General features: G+C 39.1%; 1 protein-coding gene across 1 annotated transcript in view; it reads right to left on the reverse strand.

Annotated features, from left to right (window-relative positions):
• LOC311138369 (cadherin-22-like) overlaps positions 1 to 12,822 on the reverse strand; it is a 111,368-nt gene that overhangs the window by 32,680 nt on the left and 65,866 nt on the right. Inside the window, exon 7 of the mRNA XM_084173029.1 lies at positions 11,370 to 11,506. Coding sequence (XP_084029155.1) covers positions 11,370 to 11,506 — 137 coding nt within the window. The remainder of the gene's footprint in view (positions 1 to 11,369; positions 11,507 to 12,822) is intronic.

Consider the following 12,822-nt stretch of genomic DNA (forward strand, 5'->3'; position numbering starts at 1 on the left):
GCTTGTGCATTTCCACTAAGTGGTGACAGCTTTTAATGTGTCCTAAAATTACATCTGTTATGGGGATAACACATTTCTGACACAAGTGAGGGATAACACAAATGAGCGAGCCTAATTTTCATATCATTTCTCCAGCTATCAAATAATGAATATAAAAAAGTACAACTTTAATGATTACAGTACACCAGGGGCCTGACTTAATGACTGAAATATGAATTAACACACTTAATAATGTGTTGTAAATTATTTTGATCATGCCCCTATTAAAAGATTGCAAAGCAGAGTTCACACCCCTATTCTCTCTGTGAACTTCTTAAAAGGCCACAGTGAAACGTGGGAGGGAAGACGATTACATAATTAGCGCAATCAAAATCCACTTTAAATTAGACTCACTACCCCTAATTACAAGACTCGGTGGGTTCTGCGCGCCGACTTCTCCTTGTATTTTTATTCCGATTCCTAATTATTTGATTATGTTTGACGAGTTTCCATGTTGGAAGTTACGAGTTACCATTTTTACAGCGGGGTGCCCCGAATGTGTCTCCATATCAATGAGAGTGAGTCATCAGTGCTCATCACTGCAATCTCATGTGTGATCAACCCATAACACCCTATCTACAGGATGTGCATGTATTGTAATTACATTCAGACATATCTCCATATGTAACTGTGTACAGTCAAGAGATTTTTCCATAACAACACAACATTCACATTTAAATTCCCACCAATCCCTCACTCTTCATTGCACAGTGGGGGTAGTGTTGCTAATGAAAATACTCACTCCACTAATAGCACAATCTTCACATCAATGCTATATTTTAACGGACTGCTTATTGCCTGAGCAGCAAGAATAGAAATGGATGTGCTCTCACTATCTGCCGTAATTCAATCCTCCACAGGGGACCTACAGAGCAGATAGGAGAATGGCATCAGTACATAAAAAAATTAAATAAAGATTAAACTGGGAACATTGGTCACTTTAAACCTCGGTGGGGGGGACCCTCTGTCGTTTTCAGCAGACTAGTTTTATTTGCCACACTGGTGAGCTGATCTGTTCTTACTTTGTCTTGAGGAAATAGCAGAGATATGAAGAAAGGGTATTTCAAAAGATTACTGACATGCTGTACATCTGTTGGCCGCTCAGCAGATGTTACAAATCTCAATAGCAGATTTATTGCTGACATGACATTACACTGAGAGTCTTCATCAGCTCGTAACCACTATACCACAGAACCAGGCTCTAGACATAAAGAGATTGTGTAGTTCAAGACTTAGTGTTCAGCTTGGTTGCTACAGGAAGCAGTTTGGTCTAAATGTCGATTCGGTCGACAGGGAAATGGGGATTTAATGAGTTATTTGGTCTTTGTTCCATCTCTCTTCTGAGGCGAAAGCTCAGTGAAGCAGAGAATGGGGTCATACGTGGTCTGCTAGCTAAACTAAACACTACTGTATATCAACAATCAAAATGTGACGTTGTACTGTACCACTAACCAAAACAAGACATATTTACAGTTGAAGTCGGAAGTTTACATACACTTAGGTTGGAGTCATTAAAACTCATTTTTCAACCACTCCACAAATTTCTTGTTAACAAACTATAGTTTTGGCAAGTCGGTTAGGACATCTACCTTGTGCATGACACAAGTAATTTTTCCAACAATTGTTTACAGACAGATTATTTCACTTATCATTCACTGTATCACAATTCCAGTGGGTCAGAAGTTTACATACACTAACTTGACTGTGCCTTTAAACAGCTTGGAAAATTCCAGAAAATGATGTCATGGCTTTAGAAGCTTCTGATAGGCTAATTGACATCTCATTTGAGTCATTTGGAGGTGTACCTGTGGATGTATTTCAAGGCCTACCTTCAAACTCAGTGCCTCTTTGCTTGACATCATGGGAAAATAAAATAAAATCAGCCAAGACCTCAGAAAATGTTTTGTAGACCTCCACAAGTCTGGTTCATCCTTGGGAGTAATTTCCAAACGCCTGAAGGTACCATGTTCATCTGTACAAACAATAGTACGCAAGTATAAACACCATGGGACCACGCAGCCATCATACCGCTCAGGAAGGAGACGCGTTCTGTCTCCTAGAGATGAACGCACTTTGGTGCGAAAAGTGCAAATCAATCCCAGAACAACAGCAAAGGACCTTGTGAAGATGCTGGAGGAAACAGGTACAAAAGTATCTATATCCACAGTAAAACAAGTCCTATATCGACATAACCTGAAAGGCCGCTCAGCAAGGAAGAAGCCACTGCTCCAAAACCGCCATAAAAAAGCCAGACTACGGTTTGCAACTGCACATGGGGACAAAGATCGTACTTTTTGCATACTTCCAAAGTTGTGGCAAAATGGCTTAAGGACAACAAAGTCAAGGTATTGGAGTGGCCATCACAAAGCCCTGACCTCAATCCTATAGAAAATGTGTGGGCAGAACTGAAAAAGCATGTGTGAGCAAGGAGGCCTACAAACCTGACTCAGTTAAACCAGCTCTGTCAGGAGGAATGGGCCAAAATTCACCCAACTTATTGTGGGAAGCTTGTGGAAGGCTACCCGAAACATTTGACCCAAGTTAAACAATTTAAAGGCAATGATACCAAATACTAATTGAGTGTATGTAAACTTCTGACCCACTGGGAATGTGATGAAAGAAATAAAAGCGGAAAGAAATCATTCTCTCTACTATTATTCTGACATATCACAATCTTAAAATAAAGTGGTGATCCTAACTGACCTAAGACAGGGAATTTTTACAAGGATTAAATGTCAGGAATTTTGAAAAACTGAGTTTAAATGTATTTGGCTAAGTTGTATGTAAACTTCTGACTTCAGCTGTAGATATTTATTTTCATACCTTGAAAGACAAGAAGTGACTGGAGTACACACTTTGGTTTAAATGTCATCCCCAAATCATTTCCCCTGCATCTCTGCTAAAATTGGGGTAAACAAGATTGAGTCTTATTCAGTAAATTTAGTTATTTCTTGCTTTTCTAAAGTCTATCAACCTTGCCAGCAGGCATGCCAGCTAAGATGCTACTCTAACTTGATTGATAACCTGAAATGGCTTCTTGGTAGCTAGTTATGAGGTTGGGAGATTGGGAACCTATTTGGCCTAGATAAAGCCAACTTCTTAAAATTGCTATGTGGCTAGTAGTATTACATATTATAATTAAAAAAATTACAGGACAAATATGAGGGGGCATGTGCCTGCGTGACTGCTTTCAAGGTAAGGAAACAATTATATAAATATATAAAGTCTGATTCGAGTCACAAATTTGATGACTTGAGACTTGACTTGATAGAAAATAAAATAAAATATCATGAGACTTGACTTTGACTTGGAGCCTCAAGACTTGAGACTCCACATTGACTTGAGACTGATGACTCTAAACTATCTGGCCAGGTTTTGTAACGTTTTTGTCACTCATTTTGTGGCACAGAGTCTCCATAGGTTAGGCTACTCTCCATGCAGCTAGTGAAACACACACTCAGCCCTCTGATTGGACCAGCAAATTGTCAATTAACACAAGTCAGGTGAGCTAGCACAGTGAGAAGGTTTTGGGGGGTCGCGAGTGTGAAACTATATGGGAAAAATACTATTTTAGCCTACCATTTGTATTATACCTTTGCTTATTCAATATGGTAACTAACACAGGCCTACGGCATTGCACCAAATTCTTATTTCAAAAACATCTCATCTGTGCTTCAAACCAAAAAGATGCACGTCTTGACAGTTGACCTGTTCACTGGACCTGCTACCTTGTCCCGGACCTGCTGTTTAGACTCTCTCTCTCTTACTCTCGCTCTCACTCTCACTCTCATCTACTGTCTCGACCTCTGAATGCTCAGCTATGAAAAGCCAACTGACATTTACTCCTGAGGTGCTGACCTGTTGCACCCTCTATAACCACTGTGATTATTATTTGAACCTGCTGGTCATCTATGAATGTTTGAAATTCTTGAAGAACGATCTAGTCTTAGTGGCCATGTACTCTTATAATCTCCACAGGCACAGCCAGAAGAGGACTGGCCACCCCTCAGAGCCTGGTTCCTCTCTAGGTTTCTAGGGAGTTTTTCCTAGCCACCGTGCTTCTACATCTGCATTGCTTTGCTGATGTAAAAAGGGCTTTATAAATACATTTTATAAATTGATTTATTGACCAATGACCAGTCATCAGCATTGGCATGCAAAGGCGAGCTCACATGTCTAGATTAGTGACCAGAAAGCGCTTGTTTAATTTTCGTAGGTATTGCCTGGTTAATATTATCCATATAAAATACAGTTTAGCAATCTGCTACGGACACATCTTTGCCACAACAATAGGCTGACTGGTGATTTCATTGATCATTTTCATATTTCAGGTAGGCCTAGTTTGGGTGGGTTTATAATTATATACATCTTAACGCCAACAGTGAAGTTGCAAAGAAAAAGCCATATCTCAGACTGGCCAATAAAAAGAAAAGATGGGCAGTCTGAGATATGGCTTTTTCTTTGCAACTCTACCTAGAAGGTCAGCATCCCGGAATCACCTCTTCACTGTTGAGACTGGTGTTTTGCGGGTACTATTTAATGAAGCTGCCAGTTGAGGACCTGTGAGGCATCTGTTTCTCAAACTAGACACTCTAATGTATTTGTCGTCTTGCTCAGTTGTACACCAGGGCCTCCCACTCCTCTTTATATTCTGGTTAGAGCCAGTTTGCGCTGTTCTGTGAAGGGAGTAGGTCACAGCGTTGTATGATATCTTCAGTTTCTTGGCAATTTCTCACATGGAATAGCTTTAATTTCTCAGAACAAGAATAGACTGACGATTTTCAGAAGAAAGTTATTGGTTTCTGGCCATTTTGAGCCTGTAATGGAACCCACAATTGCTGATGTCCCAGATACTCAACTAGTCTCAAGAAGGCCAGTTTTATTGCTTCTTTAATCAGCACAACAGTTTTCAGCTGTGCTAACATAATTGCAAAAGGGTTTGCTAATGATCAATTAGCCTTTTAAAATGATAAACTTGGATAAGCAAACACAACGTGCCATTGGAACACAGTACTGATGGTTGCTGATAATGGGCCTCTGAACGCCTATGTAGATATTCCATAAAAAACCAGCCGTTTCCAGCTATAAAATATATGTTTTTTAAATTAAATCCTTTTGGAATTGTAATTGATGACATTTTATTTAAAACCTAGACTTTCAAATATCTTATTCCCCCCAACATGGGGACAATGTGGGAACCAAAAAACCTCAAAATATAAAATACTTTTTTTTTTAAAGCTTTTCTTTGCCTGCTCTGGCTCTGTAATAGTCATGTTGTTGCTGTACACCTGTATCAGAATCCAACAGTTCTTATATTTCTAACAGTACTAAGCATGTGTTTATAGGACTTTGAAATCTGAAAGTATCAAAGAAAGATAGCTTACAATTTATGTGTCACTTAGAACATGCCATCAGAGGGTGTCAGAATTTAACAGGTTAAACAGTCAACTGTTTCCGTAATGAAAATAACACTGGTCGCAAAAACAATAATTGATAGGCAGCTAGAAGTTATTCAATTCAACCATTATTGGGTTAAAATACCCACATAAACTTGTCAACAGCCATCCACAACAACCACAATCCGTAAGGCGCAAATAGCTAAATGAGAGAGCAGCAGTGTGATTCACAACAATGCGCTATGTAGTCTAGATATCAATAATAAGTTATATCTGTATCGCCCGTCGGCTACACCACTGCTGTTGTCCTTACCTCCAAGGTGTTTATTCAAGTTGGATACTCTTTGGATGCTGACAGCAGTCGCACCATTGGAAGACATAGCTTGGACTGTAGCTTACAAAAGCCTATTCCTGCTCTTTTACCGATATCATCAAACGAATTTGGTTTGTCATCATGATGGTCTGATCAGGCGGAACAAACTTCAACTTGCGCCTTTTTTCAATGCTGATTTGAATGTCATTGAGAAAACGGAAAAGTGTCAAATAATTTTTGCCAAACATCCTTTCTGAATTTAAAAGTAATCCTAGAAGTAATCCGATTACAATATTGTTGCTGGTAATGTAACGGATTACAGTAACCGTTTTTTTGTAATCCGTTACTCCCCAACCCTGGTTCTAGTTGACACTTCTGAATTAGACATGTTCAGTTTTTAAGAAGACTAGCTATTTGAATACATCAATGATAGAATAACACTATTTTACCAAGATAGAGTCAGAACACATCATCAAATACATTAAGAAATGTATTATGATCATCAGACGAGTTATTGTCATCACTGAACAACGAAGTGACAACATCATTTAATTTAATATTTCTGACAGTTATGTTTTTTTGCTTGCGTGCAATTATTGCTGGCTAGACTAGCCTAGACCATACTTAGAGGGAGATGGCAAAGACGTGTTCTGATTGGTCCATCTGTATTTGTTAAGGCTTGTAATTGGATTGCAGATAGAACCTTATAGCGCCAAGTTCAAATGGGTTTATACAGATACATTTCTTTTTTACTTGACTTGAGAAAGAACTTGACTGGACGTTACTTGCCCTTAGAATGCACGACTTGGAATTGACTCGAGATTTGACCCAACTCGACTTGTGACTTACTTGTGACTCTAATAATAGTGACTTGGTCCCACCTCTGGATACAGCCTTATCAATACTGTTAGACATGGTAGTGGATGAGGGGAGTTTCCTCTGAACAATGTAAAGAGCTTTGTGCACTTGGAAAAGCGCTATATAAATCCAATCCATTATATACAAATGGCTAACATGATACATTCATCACAAAAAGTAATATTTGAAAGTTCAAAATATCCCTAAGCGCTCTTCTTGATAAGGACATTACATAGCTTATACAATCACCTAGATTAAACAATCACAGACACAGGTCAGTGCCTATGATGCACATCTGATGTATGGTGCATCATCTGTCTGAAATGTCCTTTACACTGCGCACCATTACTAAATGAATCCCAACAGACTCATCTTAGTGATCATTGGCTCAATTCCAGTAAACAAAATAATTTCCTCTTTTGTATAATTTCCTTTCTCATTTTAACCTTTACACAGGCTACCACATTGTTTTCATCAAAGTGTGTTGTATACGATTAGACAAAAGTTTCACCATCTGTCTTATTTCTTTCTATTCATTTCCTACGGTTGCAACTTTTTAAATATATTTCTGTGCGAGGAAGCAGTCTGCACCAGGTCAGGGGCAATGTGAAACATTCACTGTAAAATGTATTTTCTACTCTGATATCATTTTACCCTAAGGGTGGGAGTATTATTTTTTTCCATTTACCTGTCTCGAAAAAAACAGTTTTGCAACGTGATATCATACTCACTATCACAGGTCTTTGAAATTATGTGTCAGTCTTCCCACCCTGATAGGATTCTGCCCCGAAAGCAGGTCTGTCAGGAGTCTGCAGAAGATGCAAAAGGCTGCTCATGACACTACTACTCAGCTCCTCTGTCTCCTATCGAGGGAAGAACTACATGTACTGCAGAGGATCAGCCTTTATGCTGCATTCATGCGCAAGTCGGAACTAAGAAACTCTGAAATATCCAACTAGGAAACAGGGGATGCAACGATGCTACCTGAGTTTCGCACTCATATTTAACACTCGGAAGCTAAACGGTTTTAAACTGTTTTGGACGTAGGAAGTTCTGAGTTAATACACATTTTAAATACATTTTTTAAGCATATGTGAATGCAAACAATTGAGTTGACATGCTGTATATCTGCTAACTCCGATAGGAAGAGAATGTGGTATGACTTCCTCTGACATGGGGAAATAATACTTAAAGTATTATAAGTTTAGTTTGTCTGGCCTTGCTCGTTACTAATCGGGGCCAAACACCCATGCAACATGATGACCAACCATGGACCTCATTTCATCAAGTAGGAATTCAACAGAGCTGATGTAGCAATCACAGCGTATTAAGGTCAATAATGGAGTTGGGGAATAATCAGAGGTCATGTTATTTTACTGTAATCTTAAAATGACCTCGTTCAATTCAACCTTTGCCACTCCAACGGTAATTAGCCGAAGAGTCATAAAACCAAGTTGCGCAAAACTGTTTAAAGAAAAAAATGTTTAAATTGTCCTTGTGGTTTGCTGCTTTACTTGTTCTCTCCACTTCTGCTCAGTGTGCTCGGGACTGGATGAGCCACTGGTGATAAGAAACATTTGGAGGGAATTTCTGATGAAGTCAACCGTCGACTTTGTTTGTTTGTCTGGGCTTTTTTAAAGAAGAGAACCAAGGAAAGGCTTTATCTGTCATGTACAGCCCTGTGTTTATGCTTGCTATGGGCTGAAATGACTGTCTCACACCCTTGAATGGTCAATTAACATTAAAATGTGCCTACGTCATAATGCCGAGCACAAAGAGGAAGAGCACAAAAGCAAACAATTTGTCTTGAGAATTACAGCTCCAAGCAGATGCTGAAAGACTCCCAAATTCTAATTTGCGCCAAATGTTTGCATAAGAAGTTCAAATCAAATCAAATTGTAACACAACAGGAATAAAATACACTAGAAATGAGCTATATCCAGGGAGTACCAGTACCAGATCAATGTGCAGAGGTACGAGGTATTTGAGGTAGATACTGTATGTGCATGAAGGCAGGGTAAAGTGACTAGGCATCAGGATAGATAATAACAAGTGTAAAATAAAGAACAGAATAGCAGCAGCATATGATGAGTGTAAAAGTGTGTGTGTGTGTATGTGTGCTTGCTTACAAGGCAAACAAGTGTGTCGCGTAGAGCACTTAAGTAAACATAATCCCAAACTACTATGAATAATTCCATTTTTACACATATTCCTATAACATACTGTTAAGGCTATGGTTTTCCAAATTACAGCTGCAATAAGTAACATTTTGTGCAACCGACCAAATTCACATACAAATGAAAGTTATAGATCTGTCATTTTCATTGAAAGCAAGTCTAAGAAGCGGTAGATCTGTTCTATGTGCGCTATTTCTATGCATCGTCTTCTTAAAGGTGCACTATGCATAAATGCTATGCCATTTACTGGTTTCAAAAATTCTATACTGAACAAAAATATAAACGCTACATGTTAAGTGTTGGTCCCATGTTTCATTAGCTGAAATAAAAGATCCCAGAAATGTTCCATATACACAGAAAGCTTGTTTCTCTCAAATTGTGTGCACAAATTTGTTTACATCCCTGTTAGTGACCATTTCTCCTTTGCCAAGGTAATCCATCCACCTGACAGGTGTGGCATATCAAGAAGCTGATTAAACAGCATGATCATTACACTCTAAAATGTGAAGTTTTGTCACATAACACAATGCCACTAAGTTTTGAGGGAGAGTGTAATTGACATGCTGACTGCAGGAATGTCCACCAGAGCTGTTACCAAATAATTTAATGTTCATTTCTCTACCATACGCCGCCTCCAACGTTGTTTTAGAGAATTTGGCAGTACGTCCAACCAACCTCACAACCGCAGACCACGTGTAACCACGCCAGCCCAGGACCTCCACATCCGACTTCTTCACCTGCGGGATCATCTGAGACCAGCCACCCGGACCGCTGATTAAACTGAGGAGTATCTCTGTCCGTAATACAGCCCTTTTGTGAAAAAACTCCTTCTGATTGGCTGGGCCTGGCTCCCCAGTGGGTGGGCCTGGCTCCCATGTGGGTGGGCATATGCCCTCACAGGCCCACCCATGGCTGCACCCCTGCCCAGTCATGTGAAATCCATAGATTAGGGCCTAATGAATTTATTTCAATTGACTGATTTCCTGATATGAACTTTAGCTCGGTAAAATCGTTAAAATTGTTGCATGTTGCGTTTATATTTTTGTTAAGTATAATAGTTTGCCTAGTTTCAGTTTATGTGAGAAAACAAGCAGTCATTGTGTAGAGAATCATTGTACCATCTAAACCACTGTGAAATAAGGTATATTTTCCATAACCAGAAATATTGTATTTCCAGCTGTTTGAAGCGAAGCATAGAAATAGAGCATGTAGAACAGATCTACCGCGTCTTAGACTTGCTTTCAATGAGAATGACAGATCTATAAATCACACTTCTATGTGAATTTGGTTGGGTCATCCAAAAAGTTACATATTGTAGCTTTAAGTTTAGTTTAACCGTCTTTTACTTTCGGTTTTGTACACCAGCTTCAAACAGCTGAAAATAATATTTTTGTTTATTGACCATATATTTCACAGCGGTTTAGATGGTACATTGATTCTCTACGCTATACATTGCTTATTTTGTCACATAAACTGAAATTAGGTGAACTATTCGAATTTATGCAACCAGGAAATGGCGGAGTGATTTCTGCGTATTGCACCTTTAAAGGAGAAACACAAACACCAAGAGCCGTAGAATTCAGTGTTGCTGTGCTGTAATAGTTTCTTTCATCATGTGAGGCCAGGTAGATAGTACTAGCCAGATGCAGAATGCAATCTCTTGTGCGTTCAATACAATCCCAATATCACTTCTGTCGAAGATTAGAGAAAGAATGCCCGTCCCTCCTCTTTCCTCCACTAAGTTGAGTTCTCAGGGTATAAGAATAGCTTGCCACCAGCTACTCCACAGTCAGGTTATTACATTCTTCATTTTCTTTGAGAATGAAAAAGTATTAAGCGAGACGAAACAACATTACATGTGTTCTGCTTTCATTTTGGGTTATGTGACAGCTTGGTTGGACGCTGATATTTGTCTGTCAACTGTGATTCCATATCAATATCATAATAATCACATCACATTAGGCCCATTGATATATGAAAAATGAAAACAAACCAAGCTTCAGGCTAGTATCGTATCAGTTATTATAGGGGCAAGGCTGGGTGTTATAAACTGTTATGACAGATGCTATGTCATTCTTATGACAGTGTTATGTATCATAGCCCTGTGTCAGCCTCTCCGTCAAAGGCTTATTACCAATTCTTAATAACACTTTACTTAAAACATCCAGGTATAATGCTTTAAACTTGTTATAAGCATGTATGAGCCTTTACGATGTCTTATAAACCGGGTAGTTTGGGTCCCGGATGCTGATTGTCTGAAAGCCGTTGTATATCAGACAATATACCACGGGTATGACGCAAAATTACTTGTTTATTGTTCTAATTATGTTGGTAAGTTTATAATAGTAATAAGGCACCTCAAGGGTTTGTGCTATATGGCCAATATACCACGGCTAAGTGTTGTATCCAGGCACTCCGTGTTGCGTCTTGCATAAGAGCAGCCCTTAGCCGTGGTATATTGGCCATATATTTATATTGCCACACCTCCTTAGGCTTTATTGCTTAGTTATATAAGGCTTATAATATGTTATGTATTTCTATGCATACAATGCAATACAACATTATTCATAGTACTGTAGCATTTACCTGCTTCCACTGCCGTCACAGTGATGTTGTGCCAGCCAGCCGTCTCTCGGTCCAGAATATTGCCCAGCGTGATGGCACCCGACACTGGGTCAATGTGGAAGATCTGCTCCTGGTCCGTACTCCAGTCAATAGAGTACCTGGTAGGGAGAGTGAGAAAAAAGGGGAGTACATAATACAATTCTGAGTCCATCTGCAAGACTTTTTCAGTGGCTGCCCTAACACTGTGACACCAAACATTAGCATTTTCAAGTGGGAAACTGTGAGCCAGATTCAAAAGACGATGAAAATAATGATGCATTTAGCCGCTGTGCTTGTGTCCCTACTGCACCTTTGTCCCCAAACATGTCTGCGGTTTCAGCCTTTGCTGGAGGAAACACATTAGAATTAATATTTAATGGTGCACTCCAATGAAACCAAAATACATTTGCACATCCTTGTGGTTGGCTACAGATGGACCGTTCAGGTGAGTACAGAGCCAACAAAATACGGTGACTAGTTTCTCTTATTTTTCAGCAGGATTGTATGTCCACCGGGACTTGAATTACATATTATGAGGATCATCAGTTTCTTTTTCTACCTTTTCCACAAAAAGCTCATCAAAGGGATTAGTCGGGTCTTTGTACATGTTATATAAGATTGCTAAAAGGGTTACAGTGAGATGAGCTTCTTATAGTCTAGGTTTGGAGACCATACTGCATCCACAGTTACTGTAGATTATTCTAGATTATTCTAGTCATATTGCATTAGTCTGCCTGTTCTACATTTTACATTTTAGTCATTTAGCAGACACACTTATCCAGAGCGACATACAGTTAGTGCATTCATCTTAAGATAGCTAGGTGGGACAACTACATACCATAGGCATAGAAAGTACATTTTTCCTCAATAAAGTAGCTATGGGGGGGGGGGGGGGGGGGTTCTATTTTTATTAAAATCTGAATCTGAATTGTAGCTGCAATGTTTATACCAAACATACTACATTCATATTGCTAAACTCACAAAGCTATCATAAAAATATGTTTTATTTATGCAAGAATTGGGGACAAACTGTGACACCTACACAATAATTATGTAAATTACATACAATTATATTTCAACATTCAAAAGTGATATTGTAGGTGGTGAGGGGAAATTATGTAGATGTTACCAGTGCATTCTATAGCAATTGCAATTATGTCAGCACTCTAATATATTTATGGAGAAGTACACATTTCCAGAAAACCGGAAAGCACTAATAAGATATTGTATGCCACTAAATTGTTTTGAGAACACAACTACCCATACACTTCCGTTTCAAGAAACCATTAATTATTCCCCAGCCGATACAGAGCCAAACAAAGAAAAGCTTGGTCAGCTTTTGTTTCCAGAGGCTGTGTTCATTCATCTGGGCCTCTTAGCCCCTTGGTACAGCGCCTGCTGGTACCCGCCAATGCCAGCCAGTGGCCACCAATGC

This window comes from Coregonus lavaretus (assembly GCF_964263955.1).
Source record: "Coregonus lavaretus genome assembly, chromosome: 12".
Lineage (NCBI taxonomy): Eukaryota > Metazoa > Chordata > Actinopteri > Salmoniformes > Salmonidae > Coregonus > Coregonus lavaretus.